Genomic DNA, 21,906 nt, shown 5'->3' with positions numbered 1-21,906 from the left:
CAATCATGCTTTAATTTGTGCTAAAAATGTTTTTTGTTATTACTCGTGTATTCTGGCTACTCGTCAACAGAGTATCTTGTCTTCAAGTCACAGATAAACCTGAAATGTTCAAAAGCCCAAAACGATTTGACAGAAAAGCGCCGATTAGGAAAACAGGGATTTATATAAAAGAAAAACGTTCTTAAGAATCAGTGGTTTGGTTTGTAGACTTTTGAAGACATCAAACGTAAAGGGCCAATGGGATTTTGATCTAGTTCGATTCGTATCCCTTTTCAAATGTTTCGTTACCGTAAATGATCTAATAAACGACTCGTATCTAATAAATGTCCCTCCCCCTGAGGTGTGAAGTTTGTATTAGACGCCCCTGTCTAATAAACGCCCATGTCTTATAGACGCCCCTCCCCCGAAAGAATCGCCTCAACAAAACAGGGAAACGCTCCACAGAGTAAAGTCACGTAATTTAGTTTCTTCCTTGACTCGGACATCAAAGAGGCCAACAACGCTAACATGGTTGACCCCGATGACGACAAAGACATCGATATCGAACTATTATATGAACGCCATCTCACAAGCTCTTTTTTCTATCTTACTCCGCGGGCAACCTACGCGTCTTGTTTGCTTTCTTGGCGTTTTCAGTTAAAGTGAAATAAACGACTCTCTCTAATAAACGCCTCATGTCTATTTAACGCCCCCGCTTGTACCCTAAAAATTTAATAGACGCCCCGGGCGTTTATTAGATCACTTACGGTAGGCCAATTTTCAAAAAATTCGCTTTCTTTTTTTACACATCACATATAAAAAGAATGTCCCCCTATCACATAGAAAAAGAATGTCCCTATCTTTCAGTGACTGTCAATTATTTGGTTATTTTGACAAGAAATGCAGTTCGTTTTCATTTAAAGGATTTGCTAAGCAGCATAATGTATTATTTTGGCGCCATAATGAAATGGCAGCTCTTGGAGTGCTAGCTCAACTTGTTTCTTGTGCAGACTATGTCATGTCTAAGCTCCCCCCAGCACAGAGACAATCATGTTTTGATGGGGTTGGCAGACTGTTGTTGAATTTGTTGGTGCTATATTATTTTCAAACTAACGTTTCGTGTTGAGTATGCGATAAACGGGGCAAAATGTATTAAAATAACCAGTCCTGACACAGTAAGCAAATGAGACAAATCTCGTCCTTTTCTTTACATGAGATTTTAATATTAACTCGAAAACTTTGCTTATGTAATCAATACTAAAAGTTGAAGATACACCGTCCTAAGAGTTCTTTGAAGGAAAACAATTCCAACACATTACTTTCGGTTAAGATGACCAATCATGGACACAGGCTAAGGAAGCTGTATTTAGTTTCAATCAAACTGTGTCGTAATTTAAAATGAACAAAAATATTTCACACACAATCTGAGTCACTTTACGGCTAATCCATCTCGCAAAAATAAAACATTTTATGGCGATGGGTAGAAACTGGGTAATTAACTGTCTTTCCCGCAGTACTGTCTTCATCAGCTGTGGTACTGAAAACGAATGATTGTACTTCTACCTTTCATTAGATGCTTACAACAACTGGTGCATGATTCTAACTAATTTTCATTTAAACTGCAGCCGTCTCCGCTCGTTAGGATCGTAGTTCTGCGGGTTTGTTTGGTTGGACCAAGCACCATACTTCGCCCCGTCTATTTCTGTTACAACCTGAAAGGGAATCGAATAGCAACGTAGATACAAACCCTAAAACGTGGAACGAAAAATGCTGGGCCATATTCACGTCTCTCAAGGCTAAAGTACAGCTCACTTTATTTTTAGTAAAAGGGGGCCTGGGGACAATTTAAATGCTCATCAAAAGAAGTGATACGCTAATCGCATCAACCTTCGTCAACATTGTTTGTTTGAATGAGAAGTGGGAGTATCGAACTTGGAATAAGAAAAAAGAATTTCTGAATTTTAACAGCTCGCATTATTTCGTCTTCACAAGAACACTCTCACACTTGCCAACCTTTGAATAAAATCCTTTGAGACTAAGCTAAAGAGTCGATCGATTTTTTGAAATGGTTAGGTTATCCTTTTTTCATTTCCACACGTATTACCATAGCAGAAAGGTGACTAATTCACTGGTACTCATTTGATAAAAAGCACTACATTTCCAGCCCACAAAATGTTTTCGTTGTCATTTTCCAGTAAACATACCACATTTCCTTGAGCCAGAGTGTGGTGCCTCCCGCCAATTATCGCACCGCAGCCTGCCTCTGGGCAAGACATCTGTTCCATTGCTCCACCACAGTCGCCTATTGCATAGATATGTCCATTTGGACACTTGTACCAGTGACCTTGGGAGAAATTCATCGCCTTGACAGTCATTGGCTTCTGTTTTGTAGGGTCACCATCTTGAATAAAGAAAAAAGTAATGCAAATCTTTGTTGGGACGTATTTGGTGAGAGAAACAATTACCAAAAAGACAGAGATCTTCGAAATTAAGCAGCAACTTGTGCAGGTGCAAAGAAAGACACGGGATCCGAAATTGTGACCTTCACGATGCCCTCGTACCTGTGCACCAGATACGGACCTATGGGGAAATGGTGTTTCACCGGTTGGACCATAACTATCGTTTATTAACTCTAGCAAACTAATCATGTCCTCTTGGATTAAATAGGCTTTTGATAACAGTGCCTAGATGGTTTGATCCTTCTAAAGTTGAAACTGTTGAAGTTCGGATCAATCGATAGAAACTACCGTTGGCCATGGTGATTGTGTTGTTGATGATGGTCAAGACACTCTGGACACTAATAATAATAATAATAATAATAATAATAATAATAATAATAATAATAATAACAATGGTTTATCTGCATTCCAACAATAGTGGCTCTTCTATGCAAACTGAATTAATATCTCATAGCCAAACTGGTATACGGGTTAACTGTTAGAGCAATCTAACAAAATGCTGCGATGGAATAGCACCTCATCAAGGGGAGCTGTAATACTCCTAGTTGCTTCACGCTACAGAATTAGGAGTTAAGAACCGGCCTCAAAAACCATCTACAATGGAGGTCAAAAATAGTTGAGACACTTGTTAAGGAGATCTTTTAATCATACCAAAAAACCTTTTTGTACGTCAAAAATGGGTTTGGCACGTTCTTGTTCATTTCTTGTTCCCTCCCCTCAAGCAATGTTGACAAATATATATGCCGTGATCTTGGTGTTTGAGATTGTTTATTCTCAACATTGCTTGGGGGAAGGGGGGCAACTTTAGTGTCCCGCATTGTAAGCTTGAAGACAGATTATTTCGTTGCCGTATCCTGTGTTTCTTCTTTACTTGGTTCCATCGTTGCCCTAAGATCCGGAAAAAGGGTGTGTGTTGAAGTGTTTTCAGTCATCAAGTGTGTGACCACAGGTGGTGCCATAGTAGTCATAGACGGTGTCGGTAAAATATGTCATTTTTACCAATCTATGGTAAACAACTTTTCGGTTACCTTTCGAGTCGTTCCCAGGCTTTTTCATTTTATCGAGTTCCCTTCCTTGCTCTTTTTGGGAGGCCATGGTGCTGAGTGATAAAAATATGTTATCAAGAATCATGCAGCTGGGGAAGTGATTACTGCTTTTAATTTCTTGAAGAGTCTCTTATTTCTATTACTAACGATTTTACGTCAGCCAACATCTAAAATAAAGGACCCTTCAACTTATTATCACTTTAAACTATTTTATTTATAAGTTATTTATCTTAAACTAAAGGGAGAAGAACTCCCCGATCCTTGCCGAAAAAGTGGAAATTAGTGTACTTCTAACTCTTTTGCACTGCTATTTATCAATCCACAGATGTGGGTGTATATGTTGTAGTGTAATTTTATCTTTCGTTTAAAATGTTTCAAACCAGTTTGCTTTTTATTTTTCTTTTGTTTCAGATTATGTTAATGAATATGAGACAATGAAAAATCAAAACCAAACTGGTTTGAAAAATTTTAAACCAAAGACAAAATTAAACCACAACGTATACACTGTAGCCGACAATATCTTACATGAACTCGCACTAACAATACTGTTACAAAACAAAACATAATGATGAAAGCCAGATATCTGAGATATGTACACGCTTCACTGGAGTTAACAGTCCGCCAGTTTGGATCATAGTTTTGCCACTCTTTAATTTAATTCCATTGAGAAAACGCAACTTTAGACAGCTCTAAACTACACTTTCAAGATGGCGGTCCTTGAAAACACACACTCACACCAAAACGATGCTCGCATAATAATCAAGCGCGCCAAATGATGCGCATACATAACAGCTGTGCGGGCACTAAAACTGTCAAAACTCTGTCAAAGTTCCTTTTCATCCAATCTGGGAGGCTGCTATAGCAAGACTTAAAAACGAATTCAAGTTGAAAAGACTTGTAAGCAAATTCAAGTTGACCATACGTGGAACGGTATTCATTTTGGACGACTTTGGGTCAATTTCCGCACGATCGCCTCTGCCTTTTCAACGCCTACGAATTTTAAAACAAATTTTATCAATTTTGCATGTCCACTGACTAAAACGTAAAACGTAAAACTCTGACTGCAACGTAGTCAATACTTCTCCCGCTCAAGCTCACTTAACTTGTATCTGTGAATTTGTTTAAAATCTCGAAGCTGAACATAATCGGAGTCAAAACATCGCATCCGCCATGGTGATCTTTAAGTAGTACTCAATTAAGTTTTGTACTTAATGGCTTATAGCAAAACCATGTTTTAGATGGTAACATAAAACCGTGGAAGGGTATATTGACGCGATTTTTTATCGATGTCACCCTTTCTTTGGCAAATCTGAGCGACGTAAATGCCAGCGAAACTTCGAGAAACAACTTATGATCAATCACAACCCTTTTCATGGGTGGATATGGATAAACACCATCACTTTCCACTGTTTTACTGCATTTCAGCAAAACAGCGAACCTGAGAAGCTTTGTGTATAATTGGATAACTTCTGGTCGTATGCAAACATTGCGCAGTCTAAAGGAAATGAAATAATCAAATGTTTCCACTTACTTGCAGTCGACGTTGCTAAGGAAGTGTTAGAGACCTTTAGCATCAGTTTTTTTTTTATGCGAAACCGCAAACCTGATGATCTCACGTGACCACGGTCGTGCGGTCGCGTTTGCAGTTTGCAAATCACGTTTGAACGGCAAGAAGGGGTTCCAGCGGGAAGTGATTTACGGCAAGATTATTTGCCATAAAGATTGTACAGCCTCACGTTTAAAGGCAAGAAATAGGTTTCTTTACCCGCTTGCGATGTGCTAGTTACGGATTGTTGAACTCAAAGCCGGCAAAGAATTATTCGTCTTTTTAGGCGATAAAAGAAAGTCAAGGATTTTGAATTGACGAAAACAGCATGGCGGCACAAAACATGTACTTCGAAGTTGAACGCCTTGCTAAAATTCGAAGCCCTGGCAACCTGAAACTGCAAACGCAAACGCCGTTTCGCATAACAAACCTGATGCTAAGAACAAAGTTGGCTTGCATTGCTTAAACCATAAAATAGGTGTAAAATATTTTATTCATGAAATGTTATTCAGGAATTTACAGCTTTTCGCACAGAAACAAGGGCTCTACAGCAGTGATTGCATTCGTAATGCTCTATTGTTACCAGTTTTCAATTCCGGGAAAATAGTTCACTAATGATATTCATCTTTCTTGGAAGATGAAGTGAAATAAAAATGAAAAATGGATTGGACAGCGGAAATTAGAATGATTGCTTTGGGTGATTGTTGTTTTTATATTCAATGGTAAATTTTTTTGAAAAAGTGAAAAGGGGACGTGTACTACAACATTTCAAGCTTCAACCTTGTGTTTTGTGTGATTGCGAAACATGCAGGGGACGGTTTAAATAAACGCCATTCTTGTAGCTGATATTGCAAGCGATAATGAGGCACTTGAGCAGATGACATGGGTATTTAGTTCTTACTATTATACTATATTCCTTGAATGTTGCAGATTTGTTGTCGATGCCGGTGGGGAGACATTAATTTGGCTCTTGCTTCTGAAGACCAATTTCTTTGAAGGACTGAAAACTTCAAGAAACGCCCCTCTACCTAATCCCGGGGGTATGTGTATAATACCAACGGTTTTGTTTGAAGTTTATCTGAAATCAGTTGTTTAGCGTCGAGCAAGTTAGTATCTCTGTTACACCCGCTTTCAGTGTTACATGCATAGCTATCTTTCTACATCCATCTTGCGACATGCTGTATGAAATGAGCCAATCAAAACCGATGCATACAGGTGTTGGTTCCATGAAGGTCATGCAAGTGGGCTGTGATTGGCGGATTTCGATCCGTCTTTTTTGTTAAGCACGTCGAAAGATGGTTGTCGAAAGTGCACGTAGCACTGAAAGCGGGGTTATTCCCGTTCATCGTCTTTCAAGACATTTTGCTTGGAGGCTACCAAATCACATCTTACGACAAATTAAGCTCAAGGTCTATTAGCAAATCATATTTCACTAGGAAGAACAAAGCCACTTCACGTTTCACGCATAAAAATTACGGCAAATCATCGCTAACAAAAATACCCCATACTACCCTCGTACCCGGCTTCCAGTTTATCGGTAAATTTTCCTACCAGGAGTAACTCCACATTTACCCGGTCAAGAGCTTCTGACTCTAACTTAAAGTCAAATGTCGTTAGTTTCTGTCTTGAGGTAGTTGAAAGCATGCATCCTTTTACTGGTGTTCCAGCTCTTAAGTGCAAGTCTTTGATAGTATTCAGTACGTATACTGTAGTCAACGAATTTAGCCGAGTCCCGCTTCTTACCACTATCAATGACTTACACTTGCAAACTTCGACACTAACTACCTGCACCCCACAAACGACTTTTCCAGGACGTTAATACAAATAGTTCAAACAAAAAGTTCAAAAACGATGGACTTAACTAACTTTGATCAGTTTGATCTCAACAGAAACCGACTCACAATAAACGAATCGAACTAAACAAAAATAAACTAATCACCTCTGAGGCTTCACCGAACCAAACGCATAAGGACAAAATTAAATTAAACGATCAGATTAACAACCAGGAACTTTATTAATATCATTTAACAGAAACAATTCTACTTAAAAAGATGGTTTTGCGAACAGGTTATTGAAACACTAGTTACCGACCACAACTTCTCAAAACTTCTTTCACTCGGACGATCACACTAAACAAACTACTGATACTTCTTGGTGCAAACGTTTTACTTTTATCATAAGCCTACAAGCATATTTCAAACCGACATTGCAGCTAAAATAAACATACCACTGTCTGTAACTTTGTATTTAGGAGGCACCGTTCCTTTTTAAAATTGATTTCAATTTCATAATACCAATAATAAAAAATACTTTTGTTAACCTTGTTCTGATCAAGTATTCTGTTACAACTGTTGTCAAATACACCCCCAACTTAAAAATATCAGAAAAATCTACCACTTTCATTTGTGGCTTTTCGTATATACACGTAAAAATATGCCTTTTGAATAGTATTGGACTGTTTACCTACTCTGCACAAAAAAATGTTCCCCTGACGTGGTACTACAAAAGCGACAAGCGTGAAACTAAATGAGACTATAGACACAAAGTTCGAAGTTATTTTTTTGTCTAGTAAATGTTTTTTTCTAGTTGCTATGTAGTTTACTTTCTTAATTTGTTTTATCAATGTCCTTATTACTCAAATGTAAAGTACTGAAACAGGTGTTGATTGTTTAACTCCTTTCTTTCTAAGTTATTTTCTGTTTTCAATCATTTTCGTCTACTTCACTGTTCATTGTTTGTTTGTTCGTTACCATGTCTTTGAAGATGGCAAGACAATACCGTTCTTTTTGCGCAGTGGGTCTTTGTGTTTTGCTAAACAGTAGTTCGAAGAACGGCACAAGATATATACCATGTCAAGGAACTCAATGAATAAATGGTGACACACGAGGCGCGAAGAGGACTAAATGAGTCTCTGAGTAAGTTCAAGTTCTAGTTTTCTCTCCATAGTTCTTAGCCGTCTGTTAATTTGAGACGTTTGTTGGAGCTCTGGTATGTCGACAGTTTCCACTTCTTTTTCCTATTCTCGCTTGTCCTCGCATGTCTTAGCTACCACAAACGTACACTGGCTTTAACCTCCGCTTCCTACTGAAACGTCTTCTCCATCTGGCACGATAGTTTTAAGACAATATACGTGGCGCTGTCCTCGGCATTACCACACGCCTGTATTAAAGTGGGAGAGAGAAGAGGGAGGTTCACATCTCTCCTGACAAACTGACGTTTCTTCCAGCCAGTGGAGATGAAGTGCTTCGCTGTTTCTTAAAGGAAGTAAATAAAATCCACTGTATACTAAAACAAAAGAACTATGATGCGTGATGGGCCTTAGAAAAAGAGAAAAGGAAGTACTCTCTTTTGTGTTCACAGATTTGAATTAGAGTCTCAAATTATTTGAGGTTCCTTTGGTACTCTTTTATCTTTTCCGTGCATTTTTGGAAGTACTTGAATGTTCTTTTACCTCTAGCTGCTGTGTTGATGCTACTTGATCCTTTGCCATGCTTTGTAATAAGCGATTCGCGATTTCAACCTGGTGCTTAATGACATTTTTGAAGGGTAACTAATGAAAGAATATTATGCAGTGCACTCGGTACATATTCGCTGAGTTGGAATTCCTTGAGAGCTGCATTGTCATGTCTAGGAGGAATGTGTGCAGTTCCTCTTCACAGACCAGTACAAAAGTGGCGACAAGAGATCGTTTTTGGAAGAGGGGCATTGCGGCCAGGAAGCTCGTAGTTCTCTCCATAGAGATAATTGCAATGGCGAGGAAGGCAATAAGAACAACTCCAGATACTTGGTTGATTGCCTGGTTCACAAGGTTGCGAACAGCGCTTTGCACACTTTCCATGAGGGCAACGTCGGCTGCATCCTTTACCCATGGAAATGGATGACCAACCAATGACAGGCCTTTTTTTACTGTCTTATGGGTCTACACCTGTTGAATGAGATTTAAACATCTCGACTTTAAGGCAAGTTGCTCAATGCAACTTCTAGAATACCAGGTCATCTGAAGACCGCTGTACGACATTCCACATCCTCCAGGTTTAGTTTACGTTTCAATTTCATCTTCTTCATGTTTTTCAGCCTTTAGTCACAATATTTTTCGCACGCACCGACCTGTTCCTGAAAATGTTCTCTACTTACATTAAGATTACATCAAATGACTTCCGTGCTATATCCTCTAGAGGCTAACTGGCTCTTAATCAAATCTTGCACTTTCCGTCATGCCGCTCAAACCTCAACCGCAGATAAACTGTTATTCGTGCTTCTGGTCTGGAGCATTCATTGTTACTTAATAGGTGTTCGGAAGAGTTTCACAATCTTCTTTCAGCTTCATTCGGAGCCACAAACTTGAATCATCGCCGACTACCGCGTGCTGAACAGTGCCTCTTCTCAAACCCCGCACCTTTCCTTCTTATCAGAAGCACTAGTTCAGTGCTATGACAAGTAACGACATTTTTTCATTAAGTTAACTTTCTTTCTTTCATTTTCATTCATGTGGTGTACACCTGGTGCATCCTTCGCTTCCCACCGGAATGTCTTCGCCACCTCGCACTATCCATCCTGTGAAGTAAACGTGACCTTGGTCGCATGATTTCCAGATGCCTCTTTGGTACCCTGGGAAGTTTGCGAAGGCTTTTGCTTCCTCTGTCGGTAAAGGCGGAAGACTTAACTCCGTTCTTAACAAGTTGACGATTTTTCCCAGCCATTCAAGTTCAAGAGCATCCTCGTTACCCTGAAGAAACGCTCTGAACCGATCGCATGCCAACTTCAGTCGAGTTGTACCATTGCTTGAAAGGGGAATCTGACGCATCATAACCTTGCTTTGGGCGTCTAAAACGAGGGAGAAAAGATGGAACTTTCTTGTTTGCTCATGGACTTGACTTAGAGTTTTCAAATCGAGTTCAGGCTTCTCAAGGTACTCTTTGATCCTTTCCAACGCATTGTTGGTGTCGTTCCATAGTTCTTTCATCTCCAGTTGTCCGAAGCCTGGTTGAAGTCTAAGAACATTCTTTAGAACTTGATGTGTTCTTTGTGTCTGCTGAAGAATCATCAGGTGGTTTTTAAACGTGAACATAAAAAGAACACTGCGCTCTGGCCGATATCTCAAACTGAAAGGGTTCCACGTCCATGGGATCAAATGCTCAACACCAAGGTTTCTTTGAGGAAACATTTGCGTCTCCTTGACATTATACTTTAAATGCTTTAGATCCTTTCCTATGAGACGGACAGAGTTGGTGACCTCATTTTTAAGCTCCTCTATTTGTCTTTTTACATTCTCAACGTTCGTCACTGTCCTTTTTATGGAATTTGCGTAACGATAGCTGAAGGTAATTGATGTAGAACACTTTGGGCATCGCATGAGCTGAATATCGTTCCCAAGTTTACAAAGCATCCACTTGTCCATCTCTTCAACTTTTATGATGTGACCGCAGTCGAATAGTTGCAGACATCTTGGGAGTTCCGGTTTTTTTCCACGTCCATCAGCTAACATGGAAGAGAGCTTCTTAGGATGACAAACAGCGCACACAGTAGGACAGTTTTCTCCACACAAACCAATGCATGTGTGGCGGCAAGAGAGCATTTTGGGACAGGGGGCATTACAGGGAGGACGGTCACATTCTTCACCACAAAGATTTTTACACTGGTAATGAGAACAACTCCAGGTGCATGGTTCCCTGCACATTTCACACAACTGAGAACAGCGTTTTTTGCATTTTCCATGAGGACAACGTCGGCCGCATTTCCTGGAACAGAGAGGACAAGGCTCGCCGCACATGGCTTTGCAACGGTGCGAACAAACGAGCAATCGACTACATGGATGTTTGCACATTTCATGTGAACCCCTTTGTGCACAATCGTGGCATTTTCCAGAACAATTATGACCACATGGCAACTTTGCTCCACATACAGCTGGGCATTGCACATCATCAGCAGACTGGCTACAAAGCATCTTGATGTTATGACCACACAAAAGTGTTTTACCCACAGCCACATGACAGGAATAATGGGAACAATCTTGCCCACAAATTCCGTTACAAATATGTTTGCATGCTTTCCTCCGACGCCGACAGGGTGCCATGCAGGTCGCCGTTTTGCTTTCAAAACACTGACGTGTTTCTTTGTGACCGCAGGGAAATGCCTTATCTACTTTTCGCAGGCACCTCATACTGTTGCACTTCTGGCTACAAAGGCCAGGACACGGGTGGCCACAATCTAGATTTCTGTTGCAGTGCTCCTCGCATGTCACGTTGTTGGGATCATCGCCACATGGCATTTTGCGAGAGTGCTTTCCTGCGCAATCGAGATGCTTGACCACCGCCTTTCGGCATTTGTACTGAGTGCAGTCCTCAGAGCATTTACCAGGACATATGTGTCCGCAAATCAAATTCCGATTGCATTTATTGGCACAAACAACCTGGGACACATCGTCAGAGCAAAAGCAACTGACTTTATGGAATCCACATGGTAAATCCTTTTGAACTCTCACAGCACATTTGAAGCTAGCGCAGTCAACGCCACATTTTTGCAGACAGCGGTGATCACATGAAAGAAAGCGATTGCAAGGAGCATCACAAAATACCTCCTCTTGTTTATCCGAACACTTCATTTCCTTCTCATGGCCACAGGGTAATTTGCTTATCACCTTTAGATCACATGTTTCACTTTGCAATTCATCTGTCATTCTGGAGCATGTTGTGAGCTTTTTGTGTCCACATGAAAGAGTCATTTGAACTTCCTTCAGACAGCAGTGTTCCTCGGGATTACTGTAACACGGAAGAGTTGCCTCGTGTTCGCATGGTAGTTTTCGTTTGATCTTTACCATGCACAACACATTTCGCAAGTCTGCTGATACAGTAAAGCAGATGAGAGATTTCATATGACCACATGGCAGTTGGATATCTACCTTCTTCTTGCACTTGCACTCTTCAGGATTTTTGTGACAGGGAAGAGTGAGTTTGTGTTTACAACGCAGTTCTTTCTCAACCTTCTTGATACACAATACCTTTCTTTTGTTGGCCTTTGCAACATGGCAGAGCAATCGCTGTTTGTGTCCACATGCCAGATGGACCTGAACTTGTTCCTTGCATTTGTACCGCTCGGGATTCTTGTGACAGGGTAAAATCGCCATGTGACCACAAAGCAGTGTTCTGGTTACAATCTCCTTGCACGGCCGAGCTTCACACTTCTTGCTGCAAATTTCTTGACAAGGATGACCACAGTCTCTTAATCTCTCACATCGCTTTTCACACATCATTGCCATTGGATCAATGTAACAGGGCACCTCAATGCTGTGCTCGCATGTGGGAAATGTCATGTTCACTGCAACCATGCAGTCGCCACATGACAAACCAAAGTGGCACCGTCGCTGGCACGCATGACCTCGCTCACACTTCTTTTGACACAATTCTACACATTGAACCTCGTGGCACAGACGGCTACACAGAGATGAACACTTGTGTCCGCACTCCAACTTTCTTTGACAGGGAGCGTAACAAATAGCCTTCTGAGAGTCAAGATAGCAAGGAACACTTTGTTGGTGGCCACATGGCAGATCTTTGTCGACTTGGACTACACACTGTTTCAATGTACAGTCTTCATAACAAATACCAGGACAGTCGTGTCCACAGTCCAGTGTTCTTCTGCATCTCTCGAAGCACTGATATGGGGAGTCTTTCTTGTGACACAAGACTTGTCTCATGTGCTCACATGGTAACGGAACTATAATTTCAATGTTACATTGACATTTATCTTTGCATCTCTTTGCACAAGGGTGGCCACAATGCAGAACCTTGTCGCAGTTGCTGTCACACTTCGATTCAAGCATCGGATCACGGAAACACGGCATGCGTTTTTCGTGCTTACAAGGAAGGCGCTTTAAGCATAAGCATGTTGCATTTTAAGGTGTTTTTGCAGGAGCACCTTCCAGCAGTGAACTTTGAACCTCCCATTCCTAAACAACTTGATTTCAATGACATATCCATTATAACACGTGGAAAATAAAAATCTATTAGAGGAATTTTGAAACATTTTTATAGTTAGGTTATAATTTATGCGTAAACTAAAGATTGGACCAGAGAGACAAATTTCCTACTTTTTGGATGTTTAATGAAAGTCTTTAGCCCTCATTCCTTTTACAAATGTCTCGTTTACTTTATCCAAACCGCTAGAAGCAGGTAGACTTGTGCGATTTCGATAAACATGAAAATGTATGAATCAGGTTGAAACTAAATGTTGCGCTTTTTCACAATTTTTAATGGCTACTTTCACAAAAACAGCGAGTTTTTCAAAATTCGTAGAATTTTTCTTTTAAAAGTTTTTCAAGGCTGCAGTTGATCAGTATACTACACAATCCCTGAATTTCATGTTACTGAAAACTTCCAAGGTTGTCTATCATAAACGCAAAATGAAGTAAACATTGAATTGATGTCATAGTTTTGGACAATTTTGTGCTCTGGGATTTCCCTAGTCTTGAGCTTGGTACAACATCGAATTCTTGTGCACCACGCGTTTTTTTTGCTTTCTCTTACTATATTCCTTAAAATCACCATATGAATTTCAGTGCTAATGCAACGCGTTCTAACTAATCAACCTCTGCGCTGCCGGATTTGCGCGTATTTCTTGCCTACTCTTTTTTTTCATTTTTTCAAAGGGCTTTGAATGCAGAAAATAAATCAAGCTGAAGACCTATAACATCTTCTAGTGATTTGGCTTATAAAAAAAACAGTGCTACTTTCCGCCGCTTTGTATGCCACACGTCCGCGCCTTTTTGGTTCGAGATTTGATTAATTCATTTGGCTCTTGTATTTTGTACGCTTTCCCAATCTGACCAATCAGGCGTGTCTGTTCAGCCAATCGGGTGTAAAACCGAAACAAATTTTCCCGCGCTTTCAACAGGTTGCTAATTTCTGTCTTCTTTTTTCTTATTTAGTTTACACCGTTGTGCGTCAATTTGTGCTAAATATATTTTTGGAATAATTATCGAGCGTTCTTCAATGTACAGAATGCCCCGACATACTAAGAACCTTTGAATGTACGTTAGCGGTAACTTTAAAAGCACACATAAAAGGAAAGTGCGCGAAACAGAAGAAAAAAGCAGACAAACTCTTAGTATACTCCCAACTAGTAAAGAAGATCTCGTCCGAGAATGGCTGTTTACTTGATGGGAGCGTTGTCTGCGTGGATGTCGGCGCAACGGCGCTAAAGAAACAATCGAAAAAAAAATGCAGATGGTTAGAGGAAGAAGTAAAAAATACGAGAATTACTCCTGGAACAATTATTACCGTGTAAGAAGGAATGCCCGATTTCTTCTATGGTGCGCGCCTGCAGGGAATCATGGTAGTTGTATTCATCAAACTATGCGCGAGGGCGCGCGAGCGAGACTCAGCAACGATGAATACAACTACTAACATGATTCTCTGCAGGCGCGCGCCATAGAGGGAATTGGGCATTGGAGGATCGCTTCCCCAGACTAGACATTTTTACACATCACATAGACAAAGAATGTCTCCCAAGGATGCCATCTATCAGTGACTTTCAATTATTTGGTTATTTTAATTCGAAATGCAGTACCTCTCCATTGAAGGAGTTGCTACGCGAGGATACCTAAACTTCGAGCCAGGATCCGAGCCAGGATTTGAGCCAGGATCCGGTTAGCCCAACTAGCGCTCCGGTTAGCCTACTATAGCTTGGGTTGCTTGCGGTTCGCTTTTATAATAGGCTTAGGATCCTAGCTCGGATCCTGGCTCGAATCCTGGCCTGGATCCTGACTTTATTATTAGTTTATCTCATGCTATGCAGCATAGTGTATTATTTTGGCGCCATAATGAAATGGCAGCTCTTGGAGTGCTAGCTCAACTTGTTTCTTGTGCAGACTATGTCAGGTCTAAACTCCCCCAGCACAGAGACAATCACGTTTCGATGGTGTTGGCAAGACTGTTATTCAATTTGTTGGTGTTATATTATTTTCAAACTAACGTTTAAAGTTTAGTATGCGCTAAACGGGGCTAAATGTATTAAAGTAATGCGTCCTATCACAGCAAGCAAATGAGACAAATATCGTCCTTTCATTCACATGAGATTTTATTTTACCTCGAAAACATTGCTCACTTTAATCAATACTAAAAGTAGAAGATACAAATATTCATATAACTGTCCTAAGAGTTCTTTGAAGGAAAATAATTCCATGTCCTTCAGTTAAGATGACCAATCATGGACACAGGCTAAGGAGAGTGTAACTAACTATCGTGGGTCGTGTGTGTGGGTAAAAGTCATGGGTAAAAAAAATAGTTATAAAAATACTGAACAAACAATTGTGAGGAAACAGTTCGTCTATGGCTAGTCTGACGTAGAGTTTCGACCCGGCCAAGGGACTCTTCAGAGGCCTTTCTGCTTATCAAACTTGTTGGGGTGTAACACCAGCAAAGAACACCACGAAATACCCTGGAACACCAAAAATGTTTAAACACAGATAAAGAAGATTTGATTAAATTAAAATAAACGTTAAAAATCAAAATAAGGTAAAGATATTAAAGAAACAAAGAATTGGTAAGTGCTTACAATTTTGCAATCAGAATTCCCAAAGATTGGTTGCTCGCCTGAAACTGGATTAAAACTAAAGATTCCGAATATATCAGCGAAAAATTCCGTAGTCGTCCAAAACCTTCAAGACATACCCGAACATAACCCAACATTTTAAGAAAACTGCCGAACATTTCCGAAGTCCCTTGTCGATCGTCGGTTTTCATACTAGAGACGCGTTACCCGAAAAAAGGTTCAATACAATAGGTTCAAAGTTTAACATTCGGTCCGTCCCAACTTGAGCAAGATCAATGATTTCTATTACACGTCTTAGTCTTTCGGGGTTTTTTTTTTCTGACTTATCTCAAACTGTAAAGGTGGTGCGCTACAGGAGATGGTACCTTACTCGAAATGGTCCCTTGCAATAGATGGTCTCTTATAGTAAAAGTCCTTTACAGGAGGTGGTCTCTCACGGAAGATGGTACCTTTCCAGGGGATGTCCGTACCTTAAAATAGGAGCTCCTTTACAGGACGTTTCCCTGTTTACAAGAGGTTTAAATTTAAAAATGTTGGCAGCTTGAAAGAAACTCATGCTAATTCAACTGTATTTCTTATAGCCTTTCCCCGTACAGCCTTGATTTAAAAACTCCACCTATAAAGTTACCATGTCCATGAATTTAAAAAAATAAAATAAAAATAAAAATTCCGTGAACCGCTATTTTTAATTACATGTAATTAGTTATGATACTTTGACATAGTTTCTACTTATTTGCTTCTGTTGTCTTTGACCGTCTTTGATCATTGATTTCGTAATTACTGTCTTTCCGCAGTCCTGTCGTCATCAGCTCTGGTATAGAAAACGAATGATTGTACTTCAACCGTTCATTAGAAGCTTTCAGCAACCTGTAGGGTGATTCAAACTGGACCAAGCACCATACTTTGCTCCGTCCATTTCTATTGCAACCTGAAAGGGAATCGGATAGCAACGTACAAACAAACCCTAAAACGCGGAATGTTAAACGAAAACTGCTTGGCCATATTTACGTCTCTCAAAGCTAAGATAAGCTTACTTTACTTTAAGTAAATGGGGGCCTGGGAACAATTCAAATGCTCATCAAGAGAAGTGATACGCTAATCGCATCAAACAGCACATCGAAATTATAAGCTTCATCAACACTGTTTGTTTGAATGAGAAGTGGGAGTATCACAGCTTGGAATAAAGGAAGAAGAATTTCTGATCTTTAACAGCTCGCTATATTTCGTCTTCACAAGGGCACTCTCACACTTGGTTACGTTACCGAGGTTATCTTTTCGACCAAATAACAACGCCAACAAGTCTATCCATTTTTGAAATGGTTAGGTTATTCTTTTTCCATTTTCACACGTATTACCTTAACAGAAGGATGACAAAACGTTTTTGTTGTCATTATCCGGTAAACATACCTCATTTATGTCCTTCCCTTAGTTTAGTCGGGGTGCTGTATTTGACTGAGCTCTGTTTGCTGGGCCCCAAGACAACAAGGAATAACAGAAGCAATTTGTGGCATAATTTGGCAATATGCTACAGCACATAGCCGCATTTTAATAAGAGACACAACCATTCCCTACAATTGATTCTTAATTAAACTAAAACCCAGTAAAGGTGAGGGTACCAATCGCAAGAACTATATATGCGTATTGAGATTAAATAGAAAATGAAATTTATAACAAACTTAGATATAGAAGAAAAAACTAAGAATTTTAAAGAAGAAAATTAAATGAAAACCTGCGGCTCCAAACAAAGGATAATATGGTCTATGGCCAGGTCTGCACCGCTAATAAACTGGGTAAAAGCGAATCGAAATAATTGAGCCCCCTTGTCCCTACCCATTGCTAAGACAATACAATAATTCTACCTTGCGTGACGACCAACGATCCGGTAAAGGGGAAATGACATAAATATTTTATTCACAGGCAAATAATTAATATCCTTGAGCCAGTGTGCGATGCGTCCCGCCAATTCTCGCACCGCACTCTGGGCAAGTCGGTTCTATTGCTCCACCATATCCACTTATTGCAAAGATATGTTTATTTGGACACTTGTACCAGTGGCCTTGGACGAAATTCGTCGCCTTGACAATCAGTGTCTTCTGTTTCATAGTGTCACCATCTTGAATAAAGAAAAAAGTGATGCAAATCTTTGTTGGGACGTATTTGGTGAGAGAAACAATTGCCAATGAGACAGAGATCTTCGAAATTAAGTAGCAACTCATGCAGGTGCAAAAAAAGAACGGGACTCGAAACGGCATCTGAAATCGTGACCTTTACGATGCCCTCGTACCAGTGCGCCAGTTACGGACCTATGGGGAAATGGTGTTTCACCGGAAACGGTACGATACAAGAAAAGATTGAATCATAACTATCGTTTATTAACTCAAGCAAACTAATCATGTCATGAGTTTAATTAAATCGCCTTTTGAAAACAGTGTCTAAATGGTTTGATCCTTCTAAGGTTGAAACTGTTGAAGTTCCGATCAAGCCTCCCAGAATCCACCTTTGGCCAGGGTGATTGCGTTGTAGATCCTGGTCAAGACACTGCTCTCACAGCTCCTCTTTTCATCAAACTGGTATACCAGCTAACTGTTAGGGCAATCTAACAAAATGCTGCGATGGAATAGCACCTCATCAAGGGAAGCTGCAATACTCGTAGTTGCTTCACGCTACAGAAATAGGAGTTAAGAACCGGCCTCAAAAACCATCTACAGTGGAGGTCAAAAATAGTTGGGACACTTGTTATGGCGATCTTTTTATCATACCAAATAACCTTTTTGTACGTCAAAAAATGGGTTTGGCACGTCCCCCAAGCAATGTTAAAATATATATGCCCCGATCTTGGGGTGTGAGGTTGTCAATTCTCAACATTGCTTTTGGGGAAAGGGGGCTAGCAGTCATTTGGCGCAGAATTGTGCTAAGTGCCCCAACATTAATGTCCGGCATTGTAGGCTTGAAGACAGACTTGACGTTTTTATTACCTCGTTATAAGTTATTTACGTACCTTTTGAATCAGGTCTGCTTCCAGACGGTCCAGTTGCACCTTGTGAATTTGAAGACTGACTTTTTGCTCTTGCCGTGTCCTGTATTCCTTCTTTGCTTGGTTCTAGCGTCGCTCCAAGATCTAAAAAAAGGGTTTGTGTTGAGGTGTTTTCATTCATCAAGGGTGTGACCACAGGTGGTGCCATGCTGTCCTATTCTAACCGTTTGCAAGAAGTGTGATAGTAGTCATGTTAGCATAGTCAGTAGCTTGATTGGGATTTTAGGCCCTACAATATAGTCTTACAGTAGTCATAGACATCTTAATGTTGCTTTTGACATCCGTAAAAAATCGGACGATTAATTCTAGAGAATAAAAGAATTGATCATCAAGGGAAATTGTCTTATGTAATCAAAATCTGAAGTGGTGTCGGTAAAATATGTCATTTGTACCATATTTATGATAAACAAGTTTTTGGTTACCTTTCGGGCCGTTCCCAGGCTTTTTCATTTTACTGAGTTCCCTTCCTTGCCCTTTGTGTGAGGACATGGTGCTGAGTGATAAAAAACATGTTATCAATAATCATGCAGCTAGGGAAATGATTACTGCTTTTATTTCTTGAAGGGTCTCTGATATCTATTGTATCTACTACAAAAGATTTTACGTCAGCCAACATCTAAAATAAAGGACCCTTTAACTTGTTATCACATTAAACTTTTTATTTATAAGTTATTTATCTCGAACTAAAGTGAGAAGAGCTCACCGAAGAAGTGGAAATTAGTGAGTTTCTAACTCTTTTGCACTGCTATTTATCAATCCACAGCTGTGGGTGTATACACTGTTGCCCACATTAGCTTACCTGAACTCGCAATTAACAATATTGTTAGAAAACAAAACATGATGAAAGCCAGATACCGTATTTTCTCGATTAAACGCCGGACCCCGAATAAACGCCAAGGTAGAGTGGTAAGTAAGCCTTTCAGGCATTTATTCAAGGTGTAATATGCTTAAGGTATGATGGCAAGATACATTCATGACACAAATAATGATTTAAAACCCTTGTTTAAGGAAATTAACTGAGAATAAACTGCACTATTCAAATAAACGCCGGGTCCACGGAGCCAAGTTTGAAATAAACGCCGGGGGCGTTTAATTGAGAAAATACGGTATCTGAGATATGTACACGCTTCACTGACAGTTATCCGTCCGTCAGTTTGGATCATAGTTTTGCCAATCTTCATTTTAATTCCATTGAGAAAACGCAACTTTTGACAGCTCAAAACTACACTTTTAAGATGGCGGTCCTTGAAAACACACACTCACACCAAAACGATGCTCGCATAATAATCAAGCGCGCCAAATGATGCGCATACATTACAGCTGTGTGGGCGCTAAAACTGTCAAAACTCTTTCAAAGTTCCTTTTCATCCTATATGGGAGGCTGCTATAGCAAGACTTGAAAACGAATTCAAGTTGAAAAGACTTGAAAGCAAATTCAAGTTCACTTGTAAGCGAATTCAAGTTGGCAAGCCGTGGAGAAGTATTCATTTTGGTCCATTTTGGGTCGAATTTCCGCACGATCACCTCTGCCTTTTCAACGCCTACGAATTTCAAAACAAATTTTATCAATTTTGCATGTCCACTGACAAAATTTACAGTTAGCTATCCGTTTGTATTTTGTTAAACTCTGACTGCAATTTAGTCAATACTTCTTCCGCTCAAGCTCACTTAGTTTGTATCTGTGAATTTGTTTGAGATCTCGAAGCATAACATAACCGGAGTTATAACATCGCATCCGCCATGGTGATATTTAAGCAGTGCCCAATTAAGTTTTGTTGTTAATGGCTTATAGCAAAACCATGTTTTAGATGGTAACATAAAACCGTGGAAGGGTCTATTGACGCGATTTTTTATCGATGTCACCCTTTCTTTGGAAAATCTGATCGACGTAAATGCCAGCGAAACTTCGAGAAACAACTTATGATCAATCACGACCCTTTTCATGGGTGGATAACCACCATGACTTTCCACTGTTTTACTGCAGTTCAGCAAAACAGCAACCCTGAGTAACTTTGTGTACGATTTAGAAAACTGCTGATCGTATGCAAACACTGCACAGTCTAAAGGAAATGAAATAATAAAATGTTTTCACTTACCTACAGTCGACGTTGCTAAGAAAGTATTAGAGACCTTTCAGGAGACCTTTAGCATCAGGTTTTTTATGGGAAACCGCAAACCGGAGAATGACACGTGACCACGGTCGTGCGGTCGCGTTTGCACTATGCAAATCACGTTTGAACAGTAGGAAGGGATTCTAGCGGGAAGTGATTTACGGCAAGATTACTTGCCATAAAAATTGTACAGCCTCACGTTTAAAGGCAAGAAATAGGTTTCTTTACCCGCCCGCAATGTGCTAGTAAGGGACTGTTGAACTCGAATCAAAGAATTATTCAGTTCGTACACGTACTTCGAAGTTGAACGCCTAGCTATAATTCGAAGCACTGGCAACCTGAAACTGCAAACGCCTAACCGCAAACTGCAGTTTGCGGCTTCCAGTTTCGCATAACAAACCTGATGCTAAGAAGAAAGTTGGCTTGCATTGCTTAAACCATAAAATGGGTGTAAAATATGTTATTCAGGAATTTACAGCTTTTCGCACAGAAACAAGGGTTCTGTAGCAGTGATTGCATTTGTAATGTTCTATTGTTACCGGTTTTCAATTCCGGGAAAATAGTTCACTAATGATATTCATCTTTCTCAGAAAAAGAAGTGAAGTAAAAATGAAAAATGGAATGGACATCGGAAATTAGAATGATTGCTTTGGGTGATTGTTAATTTTATATAGAATGGTAAAATTTTTTGAAAAAGTGAAAAGCTTCATCCTTGTGTTTTGTGCGACTGCGAAACATGCAGGGGACGGTTTAAATAAACACCATTCTTGTAGCTGATATTGCAAGTGATAACGAGGCAGACCAAATTTCTTTCGCGGACATAGTGACCTACTCTTTCTATTCTATATTTAAAAAAAACTTCAAAGTGATCAATAAGGGAAAGTTTCAAAAAAGTTCCATGTGAGACTTAACGTCAAGAGAATGACCCGAAGAGAGAGTCTTTGTAGTTTCGTACTGCTTTCTACCGTATCGCTTAACAGGGCGTATCAACAATCATAATCCATGAAATATTTTTCGCGTGCGCGTTTGGTCTAAACATATCACGTGATGTAGCCATAACTGGGGAATATTAGATGATATCCCCAAGTGATATTCCCCAGTTCGTTCGCGCGTTTAGTTTTCATCCCGAGTAAATTGTTAAATTGAATAGAACTGAACATTTTGAACAACGACAGATCGCTTT

At 39.9% G+C, this 21,906-nt stretch overlaps 2 protein-coding genes across 3 annotated transcripts; both read right to left on the bottom strand.

Moving 5' to 3' along the window:
- Window positions 1–1,181: 1,181 nt before the first annotated feature.
- Window positions 1,182–12,900, bottom strand: LOC144648252 (uncharacterized). Its single transcript, XM_078507870.1, has 3 exons — window positions 9,514–12,900; window positions 2,184–2,663; window positions 1,182–1,691 (listed from the first exon to the last, which is right to left on the bottom strand). The coding sequence occupies exons 1-3, from the start codon at window positions 12,868–12,870 to the stop codon at window positions 1,590–1,592; spliced, it is 3,939 nt and encodes a 1,312-aa protein (XP_078363996.1). The 5' UTR covers window positions 12,871–12,900; the 3' UTR covers window positions 1,182–1,589.
- Window positions 12,901–15,086: 2,186 nt separating this feature from the next.
- On the bottom strand, window positions 15,087–21,215 carry LOC144651967 (uncharacterized). 2 transcript variants are annotated; one of them, XM_078512050.1, is made up of 4 exons: window positions 20,709–21,213; window positions 19,035–19,105; window positions 18,577–18,696; window positions 15,087–17,691 (listed from the first exon to the last, which is right to left on the bottom strand). In XM_078512050.1, the coding sequence occupies exons 2-4, from the start codon at window positions 19,099–19,101 to the stop codon at window positions 17,504–17,506; spliced, it is 375 nt and encodes a 124-aa protein (XP_078368176.1). In that variant the 5' UTR covers window positions 19,102–19,105; window positions 20,709–21,213; the 3' UTR covers window positions 15,087–17,503. The 2 variants fall into 2 exon arrangements, with proteins under 2 accessions (XP_078368176.1, XP_078368177.1); XM_078512051.1 differs by lacking the exon at window positions 15,087–17,691 and adding an exon at window positions 17,923–18,241 and having other exon boundaries at window positions 20,709–21,215.
- Between the last annotated feature and the right edge of the window lie 691 nt (window positions 21,216–21,906).

The sequence above is a fragment of the Oculina patagonica genome, chromosome 4, assembly GCF_052425735.1.
Source record: "Oculina patagonica isolate OP01 chromosome 4, crgOcupat, whole genome shotgun sequence".
In the NCBI taxonomy this organism is placed as follows: Eukaryota; Metazoa; Cnidaria; class Anthozoa; order Scleractinia; family Oculinidae; genus Oculina; species Oculina patagonica.
Note: the sequence above shows the minus strand (reverse complement) of the source record. Positions and strands in the feature narration are given on the sequence as shown.

Coding starts and splice junctions, on each gene's coding strand:
- LOC144651967 (XM_078512050.1), bottom strand. CDS start 19,101: ATGTCCTCACACAAAGGGCAAGGAAGGGAACTCAGTAAAATGAAAAAG. Junction 18,697..19,034: donor GCCTGGGAACGGCCCGAAAG/GTAACCAAAAAC, acceptor CCCTTTTTTTAG/ATCTTGGAGCGACGCTAGAA. Junction 17,692..18,576: donor AAGCAGACCTGATTCAAAAG/GTACGTAAATAA, acceptor TCTTTATTCAAG/ATGGTGACACTATGAAACAG.
- LOC144648252 (XM_078507870.1), bottom strand. CDS start 12,870: ATGCCGTGTTTCCGTGATCCGATGCTTGAATCGAAGTGTGACAGCAAC. Junction 2,664..9,513: donor CCAGGTGTACACCACATGAA/TGAAAATGAAAG, acceptor CAAACCATCTAG/GCACTGTTATCAAAAGCCTA. Junction 1,692..2,183: donor CTCTGGCTCAAGGAAATGTG/GTATGTTTACTG, acceptor ATTCCCTTTCAG/GTTGTAACAGAAATAGACGG.